This window comes from Cynara cardunculus (genome assembly GCF_001531365.2).
Source record: "Cynara cardunculus var. scolymus isolate 2C chromosome LG 11, CcrdV1, whole genome shotgun sequence".
Classification (NCBI taxonomy): Eukaryota; Viridiplantae; Streptophyta; class Magnoliopsida; order Asterales; family Asteraceae; genus Cynara; species Cynara cardunculus.
In genome coordinates, this window is record NC_037538.1 from 4,461,032 (window position 1) to 4,482,449 (window position 21,418).

The 21,418-nt window shown below is 36.1% G+C and overlaps 2 protein-coding genes across 3 annotated transcripts; both read right to left on the reverse strand.

Annotated features, from left to right (window-relative positions):
* Positions 1-381: 381 nt before the first annotated feature.
* On the reverse strand, positions 382-2,087 carry LOC112521915 (protein WHAT'S THIS FACTOR 1 homolog). The gene has a single exon (XM_025130920.1). The coding sequence runs from the start codon at positions 2,070-2,072 to the stop codon at positions 792-794; it is 1,281 nt and encodes a 426-aa protein (XP_024986688.1). The 5' UTR covers positions 2,073-2,087; the 3' UTR covers positions 382-791.
* Positions 2,088-4,387: 2,300 nt separating this feature from the next.
* Positions 4,388-20,527, reverse strand: LOC112520715. 2 transcript variants are annotated; one of them, XM_025129206.1, is made up of 19 exons: positions 20,421-20,527; positions 19,534-19,867; positions 17,877-18,122; positions 17,531-17,721; positions 17,272-17,443; positions 15,932-16,069; positions 15,676-15,859; positions 15,141-15,286; positions 14,132-14,308; positions 13,778-13,888; positions 11,959-12,078; positions 11,604-11,760; positions 10,802-10,965; positions 10,629-10,715; positions 9,046-9,374; positions 8,379-8,427; positions 8,071-8,210; positions 6,287-6,539; positions 4,388-4,906 (listed from the first exon to the last, which is right to left on the reverse strand). In XM_025129206.1, the coding sequence occupies exons 2-19, from the start codon at positions 19,822-19,824 to the stop codon at positions 4,589-4,591; spliced, it is 3,273 nt and encodes a 1,090-aa protein (XP_024984974.1). In that variant the 5' UTR covers positions 19,825-19,867; positions 20,421-20,527; the 3' UTR covers positions 4,388-4,588. The 2 variants fall into 2 exon arrangements, with proteins under 2 accessions (XP_024984974.1, XP_024984975.1); XM_025129207.1 differs by lacking the exon at positions 19,534-19,867.
* Positions 20,528-21,418: the final 891 nt, after the last annotated feature.

Here is a 21,418-nt window from a genome sequence, read left to right on the forward strand (position 1 = left end):
ACAATCACCAAGTATTTTTATAACAATTGTTAGATAAATAAATTTAAGAGAATCTTTCCAAAAAGCTACTTCTGAAAAAGATACCAATCAGTTCACATAAGACATGTTTGACAACCCTAAACTAACTTATTTATAAATAAAAAAAACGTAAAAGGTCCCGTTTGATAAGCCATAATCTAGCGAATAAGCCAGCTTATCAAGACTTCAATTTTCAAGAGTTTTTTTTCCCATTCTTTTTCCAATTATACCTATAATAATTGTTTTTCAATAAGCCATTTTAAGTCATTTTACATAGCCCATAAACTAGCTTTTACCAAACTTGACTAATTTCTCTGCTAGTTATTCAGCAACAATACATCAAAAATGAAATATCTGTTCACTTCTATAAGATTAAGCACATTGCCTCAAGCAGCAATTCTATCTACCCTGATCCTTGTATGGTAATGATACAACCTAACCTCTTTCATGGCCACAATCAAAGATGACAAGCATCTACTAGGAAAATTGCAAAAAAAATGAAAAATTAAGGACTACCCAGATAACATTCATGTGGATGGTATGTACATGTGCATACAAGTAACTTATAAGCAATTTGTCCGGTATGCACGTGCAAAAACAGCTTCAATCATATACACATGTACATACTGTCTAGATGAATGGATACCAAGGTGTTCCTCGTTTCCCTGAACCTCCCTGTATATATCTATCACCATTCCTAACACTTGTTCTTGATAGAATAAGGTTTCAGAATACAGAATTACCTCCCAATGTCTCCACCAGCAATTAAATTGCTAATCTTGATCAGAAACATCATCAAATTCTTCATCTTCATCATCATCTTCTTCAACCCATTCGCCACTCGATTCAATCTCTTCCTCCTCCGACTCTTTTTCTTCGATCCCAATCACATCATCTGCACTCAACTCACCCAACATCTCCAACCCTTTCTTCCTATAAATCAATCCAGTCCTCATCACATGATGAAACTTCCCTCTATACTTTGCAATCGGACAAGCGTAAACCAGCTTCCCTCTTCTGTAACCTTCCTTCAATGCCACAGATGTAGTCTTACACTTCAATGACAGATAGAAAATTCCTGGATATCGAGTAAAGATTCGTGTAAACCGAAATGGAATCCGCAATTCCTCTGTCAAATTCCTCAAGTAATTCCTTTTGGTTTTCTTGTAAACAGTCAAGCTCAAGAACTCATGTAACACTCCAACAACCCTCTTCTCCATTAACTCGCTTTCTGGAGCAATGCTGCTTGAATCCTCATACGGAGATATGTATGGAAGCTTTTGAAACTCATCCATCCAAGATTTCACCTTTTTTTGTGCTCCATAACCTCTGGGAAAACTCAATGGGAATGCTAATGCAGTTTTCCCTCTTATGAATCTTCTATACTGATCACCACCATCGTTGAATGATTCCTTGATCTCATTACTCTTTTGAAGCTCGGAAACAGCGAATTCGTCAACCCATTTCTCAAGTTTCAAGCACGATAAGCCGTTGGATCCCTTGACGATCCGAAATTTATCCGGATGCTTCTCGACTAGGGTTTTATCGTAATCATATGGAAAACCCAAGTCCCATCTTAATGGATGAAGCGATTGGAGAGGGATTTGTTTATCCTTGGTCATCATCAACACCCTACAGAGTCTTTCAACGATGTCTGATTCGTGGGTTTCGTAGATTTTGCGTTCTATCTTGTGCAAATTTAGAGCAATGCTAGTGAGGCGGAAACAGGGGAGGCTAGGGTATTTAGGGTGTGGGAATTCTTCAAAGAGAGTAGGGTAACGGCGGATGAACCGGAGGGTAGGGACGGTGATTCCAAGGAGTTTTTGGGTGTCGGAGATGGATTTGGCGGTGAGGAACTGGGTGGCGGAGGGGCGGTGGATGATGGCGTCTTTGAGTAAACAGGCGGCCTTGAGATCAGTGTGGATGTCGATGATGTTATCTAGGGATCGATTTTTGACCCATTTTAATCGGACTTTTGTGATTGTTCGACATTGTTGGTGGTGAGAGAGATGGGTGTTGAAGATCGTTGAGAGCAAATCCTTAATGCACTTCATTTTTCTCTGTGAATGCCAACTTCTGCAGCAGACGGAACTCGACTGAAACAACCTAAGGGGGTGTTTGGGTAAGCTTATTTAAAAGAACTTATGTTTTTTTTTGTAAAAGTGCTTATTAACTTATGCGGTATCAAACTGGAGTTTTGTAAAAAGTGTTTGGATTAGCTTATAGCGGTACCAAAATGCAAAATGACCAAAAAAGACAGCTCATTTTTAGGTTATCTTCTACCCTATATCAGTTGATACGCAGGTAAAGCATCAGGTATATGAGTTGAAGAAAAAGGGTTCATATTTGAAACCCTAGAATCGTTGGAAGTTGGTTCGATCGATGATCTTCTGCTGTTTTCCGGTCGTTGTCTCCTTCGAATCGTTGTCTCCTTCGAATCTCTTTTCCGGTGAAATCGTTGTCTCCTTCGAATCTCTTTTCCGGTCGTCGCTCCTCCGTTCGGTATAGAGAAAGAGTATGCACAGGCGAAGGAAGAAGCAGGAAGCCGGCGATGAGAAACCAGAGGACTTGCCGGCGATGAGAGGGGAGAGACGGATGCGATGAGAGGGTTAAAAGGGTAATATGTCAAATAAGTCAAGAGGGAGTAACTTATCAAAAACAACTTATTACCGGTTTGGCATCGGTATAAGCAGTTTTTTTTTTCACATCCAAACACTCAAAATAACTTATCGGCGGTTGTGGACTGAAATAAGTTGATAAGCACCTTAAATAAGTTTTCCCAAACACCCCCTAAATAACTTATGTATTAACGGCTATTTACCAACAAATCCTTACACGTAACAAAATAAACTAACACGTCCTTCTTACTATTGGTTTACATATTTGGTGAGGTTTAAACTGTTGACCTCCTAAAAAATCAATGACTTATATACCGTTATGCCAAATGCTCACTATACCTAATATGTTAAATTAATCTCAAATCAAAAATTTAAAGGAAGTTTATGAATACAATTAACAATTAGCAAACCAAAAAGGCAACAAGAATATTTTTAGAGGTATGCAACAAGCCAATAAGATATAATTGTTGTTGTTAATAACCAAGAAGATAAGAAGGCTGGAGTCAAATTTGACAAACAAACTTCTTGTAGACAAATACTCAAACACTTGGTGTGCGTAAAATCTCCATGAGCAACATTAGAGGACAACACATTGCAGAAGAGATCCAATGAAGAAACTGATGTGAATCGAAATCTAATGCATTAAAAAAAAACAACAGATGAGTAACCACCATAGATCAAGGAGAAGGAACTGAACCTCGAGTCAAACGTTGGGTATAGCTGTTGATAAACGAAAAGGGTCCACATCTTTTTTGCGTTTTACTTGGTCAATTTTGTACCAAGACAAATCAATTAATTTTCAAATCAACTTTATAGATTTAGTTCATTGGCAGTATTGTACCAGCTATTTAAATTTAGTTTGCACATGGTATTAGAAGCCGTGTATCACGATAATATTGTACCGTACCAACTTATATTTTTAATTATTTGTTAATTAAAGTTTAATCAATAATACAACATATTTTGATTTTTAAATTTTCAGTTATCTTATTTTCAATTTTGTTGAATTATTAATATGGATAGGTATACAAAACTTGATTGAATTTATTCACCTAACCATAACAATCTTAGTAACTTGTACATACATCTAGAGTCCATCCTCGCTTCTCAATACTAGTTTTTTTGGTAGGCATGTATACAAATTCTATATGAAAGTTATTTTTCTTCTTATATGTTTTAATTTTATATTAAAAGAACCTTCAAAATACAAATATAATTAAATTACTAAATATAATTAGAAAAATAAAATAAAAACTATAAAAATATTCAAAACTATGATAATTCAATTTCAATCATACAATGAGTTTTATTTTAAGTTAGAATTTAAAGACGATATTATTGTTCAGATATTTGTGTTCCATATATGAAATTATGAATATGTTTTTTCGCATCAGTTGTTTCATATGTGAAATAATTTTATCTGGTTTATATATAAAATAACACTATTTGTTTCATATGTGAAAATGATTTTCTAAAATTCTTTTTTGGTAATCATGTGTATGGAGATGACTTAAAACAATGATAGAAGTTACTAGTAGTTCATAATTTGAGGCTTATAAGGAGTTTATAAATCTTATTTTCTATCCATGTGGGACTAGTTGATACAGATGTATCCTTGAACGATCATAAATGACCTAGAGTCGTCACAGGTGAACCTCCGGTTTAGCAGCGCCTCGATTCGAACCAAAAAAGACGGGATTTCCATCAATTAGCCATCCCATAAAAGACACCAAAACCTGGACTAGCGACACTTGGCAAAAGTAGTTCACTGAAACAAGCACAACAAATTACAGTCTATTTTTCTGAAAAGAAATCAAAGAATATCAAAATCATCAAAATTCTGGGACTGAAGACATTCAAATCCATAGTCCAACTCACTATCATCAACACGTTACATATGAATTGTACAACGAACAACAGGATGATCGATGGTAGCATAAACCGCCATTTGTTCAGTGTCGATGAGAATGCTTTCTATTGCTATAATATGGTTGGTTTCTTCTTTCGATGATTCTAAAAACAAATGAAACGATTCCAATGGCAGCCATGGCATAGAAGGCTTTGTAAGGAGCCAAATCTAAACCTGAAAGATAGCAACAGTAGCCGGCAAGGAGGTACACTAACCCTTGTCTTATTTCATACCCTCTCATTCCTGGGATCTGAAAGAAGACGTTAAACTCGGGTTTTGAGCCACAAATACCATGAAGAACGACACCCATGCACAACGCAGAATCCAACAACCATGGGAAGTTGTGGCCCATACTTAGCCTCTGCAAAAATAAGTAAAGATTTTGTAAGGAACATCGTATTTGAAACTGGTTTATATATTTGATGTTTAATATTGACATGAAACTAAGATTTTCGTTTACACCATTTCCATTTTGTTGAGTAAAACGGACCAACATCCATACAGGTGTGTTTGGTAAGCAGACGGAACTAGACAGGACGGGTGAGACTTGAGAGTAAGGTAGGTGGGTTTCAATTTGACATGGGTAGCTTGGTAATTTACCACCTATTTAGGAACCAGAGAAGGAGCCACAGGAAAACTGATTGATGTTTATAATTAACTATAAGAAATGGAAATATGGAATCAAATGCTGCAACTATGCTTTGCTGCAAATAAGTCAAGTTTCTAGTAAAGATACAAAAGAAGCATTTCCCTTTGTAAGAATATGACTGATTTTATCTTTTCAGCCATTTCTCCTGTTTTAAGGTATATAACGGCATCTCCAACACCAACAGATTCTCTAAAATAGAGAAAATGAGAGTTTTGTTTATTATTTTGCTCCAACGGATTCTCTGATCGTTCTTTAAAACAGAGAAAACTAGAGAACGCTCCAAGTTTAGAGAATTCTCTAAAACTTGATGTGTGGAGAGATAAATTAGTTTTTTATTCATTCTCACCAATGAGGTTGAATTATTATTATTTTATATAAATTTTTCTAAAAAAGTATATTGGATTATAAATTTATAGAATATTTTAATAATATAATGGATGTTGAAATCTTTAAATGTAATTCTTTTTAGAAACTATGACTTTTTGGTTCTCTATTTTAAAGAAATTATAGAGAATCTATTGGAGATGCTCTAATGCTCGTAAATGTGAGAAAGCATGTGTAAATAGCTAGCATGATATGTTTATGTAACTAGTTATGATCTTGAAACTCCTCTTTTTTGCAGACTTTGATCACTCCCTCGGTCCCAAAATAAGTGTCCACATTTCTATTTTAGTGAATCTCTAAATAAGTGTCCACATTTCTATTTTAATTTGTCCTAAAATAAGTGTATATTTTCATAAGTACCCGTACTACCCATAATTATGTGTCCCAAAATAAGTGTCTATTTCTATTTTACTTTCCAATTGTACTCGTAATTATGAGATGGAGAAATTCATCACCCCCTCTATTATTAAGGGTAGGATTGTCTGAGTTAATGAAAAGTGAATGATTACAAATTCCTACAATCATGTGCCTTCTTCATCGTGGACGTTTATTTTAGGACAGGGAGTAGTAATCGTCTGAACAGATTGTGATTTCATCAACAGAAATCTTAGTTGATGATGTATGAGATTTACCAGGTTCGTTTGGTTGGATCTAAGTCTTGGTTGATGAGGACATAAGCTAATGCAATGGGAGAATTATCGATTGTACCTCTAACCAAGCAACGAGTGAAGGAAGAAACATCAACAGAGAAAGAAGATGCAAGATTAGCAAGCCATGCCGGTGGTGGAATATCTCTAGCTGTGTCTCTCCATAGCTTCGTGCAGAGTCTGGGGTGCCGGAACTGTTCTCATCCACAGGTAAACCTTCCTCGTTTTCATCATTGTTGGATTTGGATGACCTCACACCATTTCCAAACCCAAATAAATCTTCGCTTCGAGCCTTGCTGGAAGCTGTAAAAAAGCTGTAACAAAAGAATTAATATTGAACCAAAGGGTCTTTGGCCTAGCGGTATTCAGTAACCCAACCTTCCTACAGGTCAAGAATTCCAACCTCACCAAAGGTAGGAAGCGTGTGTGAGTTTCATTTCCCGTATATAAATATTATATACTTCAAAAAAATGTCGAAGATGTATTGGTACAGGATTCCCTGTCAGACCAAGACCGAACATAATTGACCAACCAAATGCATATTTTGGTATGTAAGGAATGGAACTCATATCCATGAGAATAAAGGTGATTAATTTTTGTTTCATATGCTATGAGGGAATCAAAATATTATCTGCTCCTTGTCAGAAAAAGGGGAAATTTTTCTGGTAGAAACGATTTAAGGACCACGAGCTATAGGGAAAATAACTAGAAAATATAGAAGTACCATCAGTCATTTGCCAATTTGACCAGCAACACTGATAGTTAACCAAACCAAACAAACCAAACTAGCCCAGATATCCCACCAGGAGGTTGGGGTGAGATGTATGACCAACTGACCTCTACCCTCAAAGAGTAGAGCGACTTTTTCTGTAAAGTCCCTGGAGTGTGCGAAGTGCACAACACTGATAGTTAACCAACTTGACAAATCTTTATTTCAAAATTGACTAAAGAAATATTCAGGTGCCAAGTTGCTTATGACTCATGCAAGAATACTTGTGTATCCCCAGTCAAAAACTTCAAATAAATTCGATTAGAACCATTAATCAGAGAATGAAGACGAGTAGATGAGTCAAACCAGCTGAAGTTAAATGCATTGTTTGAGAGGCGAATGAGCATAAGCTATAAGATCATTACGATGAGTATGCTCTTTGAATGAAAGGATGCATTTGCTAATTCAATATATACCTTTGGAATTTTACCTTGCTTTCAATTTAGCCAAGGGCAAGTAGTGACCACCAAGAGTTGCCATAAAAAGCTCACCATTTTAATTATATACAATAAAAATGTCTATGCACTACAGAAAAAGTAAAAAATGGTGTGTTGGATGACCCATTTTGGTGGTTGTCATAGATTTAGTCTTTAGCTACAGTTCAGACACGGTTCTTGGTAAATCCATAAAGATAACCAAATTACCATCAAACATGCAGCAATTCTTTTATGTAGAAAAGGCAAACTCACTCTTTTCAACAAAATGAAAAAAAATGGTGTTTTTATGGTACCATTGGTGGTCGGAACATTTACTCTTGACAATTGGAGGCAGAGAAGAAATAACTTTGATCAGAAAGCATCCAAATGTATTTCTGTTACACAGAAGCAAAACAGGGTGAAGGCCATTCTTGCTTTTGTGTTCATTACTGCAAAAAAAAAAAATCACAACTTTGTTTCTAGATAGTAAGACCAATACGTTTTGTAGTTTCTTTTGGTTCCAGTTTAGCCCATCCCAATCAGTTTGAATAAAGCATGTCACTGACAGTATTATCACAGAAACAAACAGTTCTGGGTTGAATGCAGTTTATTACGGATCCTTTCAACCACGCAGTGAGGAGCAGAAGTTTGGAATATTACCTGCACAAGGCATTGTGACAGCATAGCACATGAGAGAACAGCAAAATGAGGAGACCTAATGCTGGATGGACAAAGCAGACCAAAGCAATAGCAAGCAGTGACATAGCCAATGATGGATTGGCATTTATGACCCTCATCACCTGTCATACAATATGAAGATAATTACTTTTGGAGGATCTCCAGATGTGAAACAAATAAAAGGGAACCGAAAAAGAAAAAGGAAAGACCCTAGGCAAAAAGGTGCCACCACTTAAGTTCTTAGAAGTTAGAAGCAATATTTTTATTGGTAGAAACCAAATAATAATTACCTTGAATGACAAGACACTAGTGGAGAGATCAAGTATCCACCATCGCCACCTACAAAATTGTACTTATTTAGTTTATAACAAGGACATCTTCTTACGTAAAAGAACATATGATGCCAACACAAGATGTATGATCGACGAGAAACTTTATTTACCAAAAGTTATTCTAATGGATTTAAAAAGAGGAAGGAGAACAGGAAAATCATAAGAGCAAAGCAGTCAAATGAAACTATCCAGTTAGTAGAGTCTCTTTGCGTAAGGTGTAGACATTGGCTTGAAAAATTTGTGCTACAATAAATGGTGTTTGCTTTTTTCCTTCAAGAACTGTAAGAAATTCAAGTCATGAGTTTTTTATTTAGTACATTAAGTTTACTTTTACTTTTTCTTTTGGTGTTTCAGTTGTCTTTACAAAAATTTATTTATCAGGTTCCCATCAACGACAAATATTTTAAGGGAAAACAAGTCCATTATTTTCAAACATTTAACTAGGGGATGATTCAAGTGCAAAATTTAACTTCTCTCATTTCTGAATGAACTGGATCTGGAACATGCATGGACATCCATATGAATATTTGTGTTAACAGATGCACACACAAAGGAATTGAGATATATATATATATATATATATATATATATATATGAGAGAGAGAGAGAGAGAGATGGATCTGACCTTGTTTTAAAAAAAACATGTACTCTGGCAACCACATGGGAGATAATTTGGGTAGTCAGTGTCAATATGATTATGATCCCATTTGCTAACAGGTAGCAAATTATTGAGACAACAAAGAAGCCAATGACGGAAGGTAAGGGCTTTGGACTTAGACAGGAATAAAACAAAGCAATCAGAAGGGGTGAAATAGCCAAGAGAAGAAATGGCAGTGGCATTCTCAGATTTGATTCTACTGCAGACAGCAATGAAGGAACAGGCAGATCAAGCTCCCATGCATTTGCTTGCCGCATTAGAGCAAAAAAGACTACAGCAAAGGCGAAACCAATAATCTGCATCATGAAAATCCAACTGAAGTAATAAGCTAATCAATAAATCCAAGTGCCACCAAGTAACAAAATATGCAGAAAACAAAAGGTCATTTCTGAGCTTACAGTTGAAGGTAACATGAGTAATAACAGATCTCTAGATTAACACAAAGCAGACTTTTTATTTCCTTTCTTTTGCACAACGTTTTTACGTTGCCATGATTTTATTGATTATTAGCAGGTATTTGTGGAACCGAGGCAAAAGTAAGGGTTCCTGCAGTGTGCAGGCACTTTAAAGCAGACAAAACTTCAAGTTTCAAACGGTCACCTCAACTAAATCAATTGTTTTGCTGATTATAAGCATATTGTAACACTTCAGTTTAATGCCACTTTACAGTAACCTTTATGCACCAATAAGCAGCAATAGTGCCCTAGAAGCAATGTCATGCTGCCAGCTTTCCACAAAAGGTACATTTTCATGCTTCTCAATTCCAAAATAATCCCAAAGCCATGCATGAACAAAAAGCAATTTGATTATAGGGTTTACTGCATGAAACAGTAATTCATGAAACCACAGTATCTCATAACTCCAATGAAACTAGAGCTCCAAATTACTGGTGGATATAAAGAGGCAGGATAGAGAGGCTACATGCTTTAAGCACAGTACATTTCTAATGGCCCTAACGCTTGACAATTTGAAGTGTCTTCACATGCACTATAAACTACCCGAGGATCTTTCCTGCAAACTGCAGCCAAGGGCCTGTTCTCCCGTCATGAGGATTCTTAATGTAGTAGAGCATGAACATTCAGCATGGAAAATAATCTACTTCACATTATATTATCAAACATAAATGCAAGCTTATTAGAACTTCAAGAAAACATTTATCTTATAGCACTACTTTTTAGCATATTTAGTATTGTCTTCCCTTCTTAGGGCCATCCCATATCAAATTAGAAAAAGAAGTATATCCCAACTTCATTATCACTTCCAATCATAAACGAGTAGAAGCATTCCAAGGACCTAATACAACCCTACAGAGCCTCAACCCACCAACATATTAACTGCAAAAGTGAAATTACTTTGCCAAACTACAAATTGTGAAGTTCCTAATTCGCCATGCACTGTCTAAGGTGAAGCATAGCAAGTAGATGATATGTACCAGAAATTTAGGAACCAGTTATTTCTGACTTGATACATTTGAAAGAGAAAACTTTTGCGGCAATCACAAACTAAATCTATTATAAAGATAACATTTAGCTATGACTTATAAAAAATACCTGGGAGGCGTATAAAAGCATAAATCTACGGCCAGAAGCGGTCAGAGAAACAGCAGCACTAGTTTTATAGGAACAATGTGGATCTACCTGCATACGGATCCCCTTTAGATTACAACTGGAAAAGTTGTGTGAATTCAATAAACTAATGGACACTGTATACATGTTAGCTCTACCAGTAACAGAACGTTGGTCTGCTCAGATCCCTCAGCTGAGCTCCAAAGTGCAGGTGAAGAATCCACCTCAATTGTATGAGAATACAGATTAGGAAATATGTGAACACCAGATGTAGCGTCCCATGCAAGGGCTACAGGAGGAAAGCATCGGAGCTTGCAAAGTCCTCCAAGATTAAGAAAAAATAACCATCAGCACAGAATAATGTTACATCATGGTATAGAAAGATATGCATGCAATAGCCTATTTGTGACCTATAAAACCCTTTGAGCAGACACTCTATGAAAGAACAAAGATCAAATCAAAACGAATTCCTAAAATGGTTCTACCTCTTTAATGTCAATATGGCCCCTTCCTTCTAACTTAATCACCACTTGTGATGTGAGCAAGTGGTGACTTTTGCTTTGAATTCAGATGGGGAAAACTGGAGCACTTAGATTAGATCCATTCAAAACCTAGGAAATTAAGTTTCTAGGGTGCCCAGTATGCTTCAAAAAACTTTCTTTTTCTATGAATGAAGATGTTACAAGTGACCCTTTTTAATATAGCTCAACAGCTAACATTTTGATCTAACCCCTAAGCATCATAAAGATTAAGACAGTATGCCTCCAATCTAATTAAGTATAAAGCAAAGTAGGGAGAGAACTCTATGCTAAATTTAATCACACAGAGCTTGGTTTGAAGTCAGTTCTGCTAATTAATCCATAGCAACAAATAGTAATCTTGGAAGGTTGCCAGACATATCATCGACGACAATTAACTTGCTTTAGTTAAAAAAAAGATGAAGCAAGAAAAAATGCTTACTGCCACTATCCATGTCTCCAGCCTCTTCAACAGGAAGTCCAGACTTCTTTATCCCGCATCCTGTAGTTTCCAGAGACACTGTAGCAGGCAGAAGACCCAAGCTGATACTGAATGTAATATTCATTGCAATAGGATGATCCTCCTTGATGAAAATATCCTGCCAACAGTTTAATTCGAGTGGATCACTTTGATAAATCATGGAGAAGAGCAGCCAACAAGCTTTGGTCATGGTAACCTCATCCAAGAGCTTGGGAAGGAGGGGGAGGGGTCAAGTCACATAAGGAGTATGTAATTAAAGCCAAAAGTCAAATCACCACTGTATTTGAGCAGTGTAGATATTCAAGAATGTACTAACCTTCTGAGAATACATAGAGAGGAGCAAAGACAGAGGAGAAAACTCTTTACGCCCTTCCTCTGGGTTGAAGAACTGCCCAACTGCCATTGAAGCTGCTGGCGGAGGTCTCCCTGAAACAGTCTGGGTATATACAATCACTGTAAGTTGCTCACTTCAGATAAAATACACAGGTACTTATGATCTCCGTTCATATAAAGAATTGGCATACTGATATCATTATAAACATATAGTACAGTGGAGGCTTTTACCCCAAACTAGTTGGACATGCTAAAATGGAACTCCTCATAAATCAATAAAGGAGATGAAAAATCACACAATTTATATCCTTCCATGCTCTGCCATCTATGCCAAATTCTTAGATATTACCAAAAAAATTATCTTGATAATTCCCCCATGTCAGACTTGACTTTCCCTGCCTCTCCTAAAGTCCTCCTCTAGAAACAAGCCTCTTATGCTTTCGGCACACCAAAAAAGTCGGGATTTGGAGATGATCAAATCATCTCAGGTGGTTGTTGAGATGGTTTCTCTTCAATCGGAGTCACCCCAGCCTTCTACTCTACATGTTGCATGGACTAGGCCTTCAACTCCAGCAGATTCTGTGATAACATAAGACTCTTGATGCTTGTTGTGACTTCATACACCATGCTTTTATCCTACAACTAACATCCTAGTCAATTTAAATACTTTTAGATGGAGAGGATATGTTTCTACTTCAGTGGAGTTTACGGTAACACGACACTCTTCATACACCATGCTTTTATCCTATGTACTAGAGGATATCCTTTCTTAGTCACCTCTTGCCTAACCATGCTCACTATTTCCTCACCCTCAATATTGACCACTAAAATTGTATGTATAACTGTTTGATACATAAGTCATTTATTTACAGCTCTAGTTTTGTATAAACATGTGACTCAGTCTCATCAATTAGTAGCAAAGCACATACACCACGTGATTTCACCTTATATGTCCTCATGAGCTAATAAGTTACTAAAGCAAAAAGGTAAGGATTTAAATCTGACCCTTTGTGCAGTCCTATTCTAATAGGAAAGATACGAGCATCTCTCCTCGCATAGTTACCACACAGTTATAACATCATTGTACACATACTTAATCACATTGACATACTTTCTAGAGACTTTCTTCTTCTCAAGAGCCAACCATATAGCCCTGATTGGTACCCTATTTTTTCCATTGTCAAGATTAATTAACTTACTCATTTATAATTATAAACAAATACCAAAACAATAATCTTCACAGTAATATTAGAATGCAAACAGGAATTAATTTCCACAAAACAACTACTCATCCACATGATCGAAGTGCATGTTTGACGTGCCAGAAACAATACGAGTCAATCATTCTACAGCAAAACAAATGAAACAATGATGACAGAAAGTACAGAGGACTCTTCATTTGAAGTTAAAAATGTCTAAGTGAATTTTAACTTCTAATTTTGATATACAAATCAAGCACACTGACCAATCAAAATTCAAACCATGCATGTACAAATCTCAAAGTTAACCTTCTGCCTCTAATTAAAAGTTGAAAGGATTTGAATGAAGGATAAATGACTATATATTTGATGCGAAATTCAGTGACATGCAGAAGGAAGTATGATCTGCAACCAAATAAAATGACAGCATCAAGTTGAAGACATCTTCTTTTTGTGCTTTACAGGACACAAGAAGATATTGAGTGCTGAAAAACAATCTATTACTTCAGTTTCAAGAATCATTTCATTATAATCTCAATTCACGCCTCAAAAAGCTACTTGACATAGTGCACAAGATAAACTTGGATGGAAAGGAAACACTACCGGGCTCGGTGCAACTGAGATTGTCAGGAATCTGAAACCATGCATATCCTTCGCATCCAACCAAAATACAGCTGATGGTGGTGGTTGTTCTGTCTGGCTTCCTGGTTCAATCTACAGGCATGACAGTCCATTTACATTTATAAACAATTTAAACAGCTCATCACATAAGATACTTCCACCATGGACAACCTAAAATCTTTAGATTTTCCTTCAGAAACACATAACAATTGCCTAAATCAGATGAACATAACATGCTCTCTAACTGAAAGCGAAATTGAGTCATAGTTGATGTATATAAGACAACAAAAAAAATAAAAGAAGAAAATTTGGTAACATATTAGGTATGCGGTTTACCTGCCTTGGTGCTGGCCCCGAAGAAATCTGTGCAATCTTTGATGTCACTTCTATAACCCTTTTGCTAAGAGGCAAATCTGATGGGGAAGTTCCTTTTTCAGGCCAAAGATGAAGTCTAACCCCATAACAGGGAAGAAGATTTGTCACGAGAACAAAGGTGTTTCTTCCATTTGATCCCTGATAATCGGAAATTTTATATTTTATCACCTTAGCATTGAAAGTGATGAGGAAGGAGAAAGTAAGAAAACAGACTATATGGTAAACCAACAAAAAAATTGTCATCGGAGCAAATATTCAACGTAAAAAGATATTTAGCCACCTTCAGATATGAGAAAAATTTGTCATTTCCAACTATCAAATTCAGCTCAGTAGTATCCTAAAATAGAAACTTTACCCTAGCAAAACATCCTACAAAAAGTTCTGAACAATTATTGAAATAGGCAAAGCAACGACAGGTAGAGTAGATAAGCATCATTCCTAGTTACTGTGCGGATTCTATCTTCCATCTTTTTCTTATTCATTTGAGTGAATACCTGGTAGCCAATTGATCAGGAATAGGAGCTGCACCAGGACGGATTAGATTCTGTAAGCATTGTAGATGATAGCTTATGGGTGTTAATGGTATTTGTCTTGGTCCTTCATAGTTTATACATTCTTTCTCAGTAACACACATTATGCTTTCTTGAATGATCTTGAAACACAGAAGCAGGGCCAGGTTCTGATCCTAGGACCTATGGATAAAGAAGGCAGAAGGCCTGTATGCGTGAGAGTTTCTATTGCTTGAGTTGTTCAGGAATTATTTTTGCTGGAACTCAAAAAATAATATTTACAAATAGCAACAGAATAGAACTTTAGCTYGGGGCATTTATTGTGGGTTGTTTGGTCTCCTGAATAAAGAACAGACTGTAGAAGAATCACACCCCCTACCTGAACCTTGGAAGGGGTTAAAATTAAACAATACCAACACGTTGTATGACACGTTAGACAACCGAAAAAAGTCATGACTAACCAGTTCTTTTATGTCCAACCATCGTCTTCTGCCATCCATTGCTAAAATAGTTACTGTTGGCGTCTTGATATAAAGATCCCTTTCAAGTCCTTCATCACTCCAATGAAGTTTACTAGGGCATGCAGTAATTGTTTTCTTCCGAGATCCTGGAGGGCCAAGCAAGTGATCTTTCAGACTTCTATAATGTCAGTGTGCAAGTACCACATCAATCGGACACATAAGAAAAGTACTCCCTCCTTCACAGATTAAATGAGCCTTTTTTTTATTTTTGGTCCACATTAAATTAGCCTTTAGCTTTTTCCAGATTAAATGAGCCTTTTGATTTTTGGTTTCATAAAACTCTTGCACATAATGGGATAATCATCAAATTTATGGAGTCCAAAGAACATCCCTGACTCATGACTTTCAAGTCCATATAAACAAAATTTTCACCTAACGACCATCAGCTTTCCAGCTCATCAATAACTAGTACTTTTATTCTAGCTTTTCTGGATTAAAAATAAATAAATAAATAAGAGGTCCTGAATCGATGTACCAGCAAATTTTCTCTCTTTCTGTAAAGGAAGATGTGGTGACTGCTGAAGTAAATGCGATTGCCTTGACAAACTTCCTGGCATTCCACTATGAAGCATTTTTGTAAGAATTGCTAGTCTTTTCCTGGCACCAGAAATCGGATGACCAGTTTCAGGGTCTACCAATCTAAGAAGAGTATGTGAAACCTGAAAATCAGTTAGCAGATCATACCCATTTACGATATAAAAACTTGGAAGGTTAGAAAGGAGAAGACTCACTTGCACAACGAGTTGATTACACCATAAGATAACCTGGTGCTCCATTGATAGCCATACATTCTTCATCCCCATGCTACTAATCATAAAACCATGGGTAGATGGGACGATGCCATCAACTGATTCTAACTTTGACCTCACCTAAAATGAAAAATCTAAGGAGTCAATCATGCTGCAAGTCTTGTGATCATTGGTCAATATAGCTTTTATATGCATAAACCCAAAAGTTTAAGTAACCACACCATAGACAAAGAAACCAAAAAGAACAATGCTAATACTAAACAAAAGAAATTTGATAACAAACAAGAAGCTTTGCATGGTAAAATAATCAGTTTACTTCATCATCAGGAGCATTTTAAAGCTTGTAGATGCCACTTTTTTGTCTTTTAGGTGTGAACAATGTTGTCCTACTTCTATATTAGAGCTTCAATAGATATTGGTGCTCTCATTCACCTACAGTTCATTCACTCGAGCGTTTAGCAGCTAATGAAGGTACCATGTCTTGAGTGAAGACATAATACAGACTTGATGACAGACGAAGAAAGGAACATGAAAAAACAATACTTCAATAGAGTAAATTTCCATGAAGCAAAAACTCGAACTTGGAAGAAGAACAGTCATCTGCAATTCCATTTGAGCTAATAATCTGTGTATATAGAGAGACGGGGAAAGGAGCATATGCAGTTTCCAGATGGAGTGAACCACCAATAGGTTTACCCAGGCCAAGTAGCAATAGAGTTAAAGAAAGATGTATTTTGTGCAAGGAAGAATGGTGTCTTCCACATGTCACAATGCTATATGCCACCATGTAGCTCACAACCTGCAGTGTCTGCTTAATGAACTAACCCTTCTATTATCATGTCGCACACTAAAAGTACCAGAAGTAGCATGTGAAAAGCAACTTGTCAAGTAGATGATACATCCAATATTACAGTTCCATGAAGCAGTAATCTTAATATATGTATATTTATATTCAAAAGAATTGCACATCAACGGGACCTCCGGACAAGGAGAACTGATAACTTTAGACATATCAATAATCCTAATTGAATCAAATAGATAAAAAGCAAAATGGTGCTTGTGATAGCAAATTTCTGGGCAGAACCGCTTAACAACATGCCAAACGGTATCTTAGACACTATGTTTCAATACTGTGACAAGTTCACGTTAGCCAAGTGATTGAACTACAACTTATCAAATACGAGTTTGCAAGAACTACCCCACAATTCATCTCAAGCTATCCAACATTCAATATAGGACATTGTTATATGTTTATGATGAAACTTGGAAAATTACTATCACCTATATCAAAATCAACAAAAGAAGATGCCAAAAATCATCACCTGATAATCATTACCACCACCAGAAATGGAGACAACAATCACTTGAGATAGTTGATGATTGGACGAGTGAGCTCCTGTTCTAGAGGTTTGGACCTCATAACCCTTTCTCCATTCCTTATTTATGTACTCATAATAGTGACCCAATGATGGCTGCAGTGCCACAGGAGGTGACCTGGAACAAAATTATAGAAAATTATGTTACAACTATGGGGTAAGGTTTTAGACGCAGAATAATAATTACAAAGTCCAGAAAACTCACTGATGCGGAGTTGATAATGTAAGAACAGTTTCAATGGCTGACTTTCTCAAATTAGGGTGCACAACTGCAGCTCTAGCAACAAAACCACCCATAGAGTGGCCAACCAATATGACACTATTAGGCAGACTACCAGATTCAACGGCACCTTCTTTTACTCGAGCATTTTGAGATTCTTTATATTGATCCAGGATCTACAACAAGGAACAAATGCTTGAAACTTATTTGCAAAAGAATATAACTGCATATTTCTCAATTTGTCTAGCATGCCGTTCTTTCACTTATGACACTATATTCAATCTTCGAGTGCTATTATAGGTGCTTTATACAAAGATAACAAGCTTGATACCCTGTGAATGGCATATACTACATATTCTGTGTGTTCTTCAAGTATCTGACCATCCATTGCAGAATGTTCGCCTTCAAGGTCCACCGCAAACCAGTCAAGCCTGCGAGTATACTGATTGGATATTGGAATATCAGTTTCATCCATCTCTACTCCGTCCTCAAACATTAAGCAAGCTTCTTGGTACAACATAGGCTCAGGTGGGCCACCTTGATAAGCCCTATCAGATTCTGCTGCTAAGGACCTGACCTGTGAGAAGTAACTCAGAACAAGATGGCATATTAGATATCTTGGAGATAGGGGGACTTCTGCGTATGTAATGCAAGGATGAATTTTAGTAATTTATGGTGTATGTATATATGGTGATTAAATAATTAATGTATTTAATACATAACATATATAAACTCGAAATATGTTAAGAGTTCGCATAAGATTCATACGTAATCCTCTTTGTCAGTAGAACTGGACCAGTATCATAATTTGCATTATTCCATTCAACTCAGGTTTCGTCTCTGGTTCTTGGAGTATGCTTATGCTCTAATTGCTTTTGTCTAAAGAAAGATTTTGTGATAAATTTCGAAGTGTCTAGCCAAGTACAAACCATAACCAAGAAATATCAGACTTCTATCTTGCAATTCAAATTCCAAGTCCATTCTCAAAAAGAGCAAGAAGAACCAGCAGCATACTGTCACTTCATTCATGCATCAATGATGCAAAATCCTCACATGATAAGCAAGAAAATGACCTTCACTCACCCAATCTGGTGTATAATGAAAAGGGATATACAAGAAAAGAATAATGGTCTTTTGTCACTGACAAAAATAATAAAATTAACTTTATGTGAGACTGATTTAATCCAGGTTTTTGTCTAATATTAGAGCAAATCCGCATGCCACACGACACCAACAAATTGCAGATACTCTCACAAAAATTATTATTCAAGCCTTCCTTTAAGTCTCTAGTTAGCAAGTTGGGTCTTCTAGATGTTTATACACCCAACTTGAGGGGGTGTCAAAAATTAGAGCAATAAAATATTTAGTTTCCCAAAACAAGGAAAGAAGCAACAAAATATTTAGTTTCCTAAAACTAGGAAAGGCGTTGTAAACTGGAAGAGTTTCTATATTCTTTATAGACTGTTTCATGTTTTAGGGATCCTGTGATGCTGTATTCATATGCCTGTAAATCCTTGTATTATTCAATGAAGAAAATGTATTTTTTTTTCTCCAAACACCAGTTTTGATTTAAATAAGTTTGCATTAAAGCAACTCACATGTGATTGAGGAGTGAATAATAATAGCAGGGTATCTATGGGCAAAAGAAACAGAATGTAACAGATGCTATATTCACGTCCGAAAAGGTGTACATTAGAACAACTCAAATATCAATCGCAGGTAGGAACCAAAGAATAAGTGCTTTTAGTTGCTTATTGTTTCCTGTGTTTATTTGGTATGACCAGCAAGGAGGAACTTTAGACTTTGTTTTTGCAACAATTCACAAAGTGCTCCATAACAAGCAACATCTCTTGTGGATATGGTGTAAAAATCTAGAAAAAAGTAAGTTTGCCTAAAAAAACCTTTATCAAAGTACATCATTATAAGTGTGGCAAGGCAAAAAAGAAAAAGAAACAAGCTAAATTACATATTACAAAATGTAAACTCACCTGCTTGTAGCTACCTCCATTGCCAGGGATGAAAAGAATAGGAACCCCACTAAGTTGTTTAAGATGCTCATTAAAATCAATTTTTTTCCACCCTTCATGATACAAATACAGTCCATATTTTGAAGAAGACAGACTTTCTGTTGCTGATATTGGAATGTAGGTTGGGTACATGTATGTCATGGCACAACCGTTTGAAATTGGCTTCAATAAATCATATATAGCAACGAGAGCGATCCCAATGGAAAGAACAACGATCGCTGCTAATCGAAATCTGGCCTTGAACCCTTCCATCTTTTGATCTATAACTAGATAAATGTTCCCTCAAACTTGCATCCTTCAAGGATAACCAAACAAAATTTAGAGAAAATCATGTTTATTATGACCAATATACATTTGTTTCTCATGTTCGTTAATACAAGAGTTTCATTTGAAATAATAATGCCCACGTTTATGCTAGATAAGCACTTGTTCTAGATTTATAGTGTCGTCATTATCCACCTAAGTATATTTTCCTACACCAACCATCTAATAAAATCCACACTTATTTTCCTACACCAAATAAGTATAGATAACTAACGTCACAGGGTGCCATGAGAAGTGAACATATACTAGTAATCACTGATGCGTGATCTAAAGTGAGTTTGTATGTCGACCTTCGATGTAATACTCGTATCGAGCTTCGATCCCAGGTTATCATACTCTCAGGTAGCACATAACTAATTTGTGATGCCACTACTCAATCGTCTCTATCGGCATCGCAAATTGCTAGTATGAAACGAGTGTGTGTATAAAATTGTATGCGTGAGATACATGCCGTCATTTGAAGCTTTGAACATTATGAGCTAAGATTTGTTGATAATCCAAAGACGGATCTAAAATAACAATACCTTAGATTGATCCACCAACGACGAAGAAAGTGACCGGTCACCGTGATTGAGTCAAAAATGGCAAATTCAATATATGCAATTCTGACCTTGTGATTGTTTCCTCCTCCTCCCGCCGATAAATTAGTGAAGCCAGTCCACCGGTGGTGTTGGATTTTCCGGCGAAGTAGAAAGACTATAAATGGACTGAAGCAAAAAGCTGAGGGGGTGTTAGTGAAACATAGAAAATGGTCGTTAAAAAGTCGTAATAAAAACCCTTTCATTGACGCTTTTTAATAGAATGTTGTCGTTTGGGCCATGGTCCATGGGCTCTCTTGTTTCTTATGATCACGTATTATAAAACATTGATTTTGGATTCTTACATTTAAATACAAGTTTAATATGAGGGGTTTAGGGATTTCGAAGGTTTGCTCATCGTTTGTGTAACAGTTTAATAAGATTAAATCTACTTGCAACTTATATATATAGGTGGTGGTTCAAACCGGAACATCTTCATCTTACGATAATGCAATAACACCCTTATCACGTGTGATAAGACGCGTCTATGATTTAGCATCGCATATGATGGTCTTGATGAATAATGGTATCATATCAACAACAACAACCTTATTGCATGTGATAATACTTGTGAGTGGCCTTAGTGGTGTAAGGGCGACTTAGCCCACAACCAAGATTGCATCAAAAATGGTCTGCGTCTCTGATTTTGTATCATATGTGTATCATATGTGATGGAATAATACTATCACATTTGATTATCTATAGTAAAAAGGTGTTCTCGTATTCTCGTAAAATGCAGCGAGACACATCTCGATTTTAATGTTCTGTTTTATTATTTGTTTCTGTCAATGTTATAATACGATTTTATGTGTTTTTAATAACACAATAATGATTTTATTTTTAAATAAAATATAATTTTGAAAATATCAAAAAAAATGAAAAAAAATATATCAATGTTAATATCAAATCAACTATTTAAAAGTTCTCAATTTTTTATGTAATTT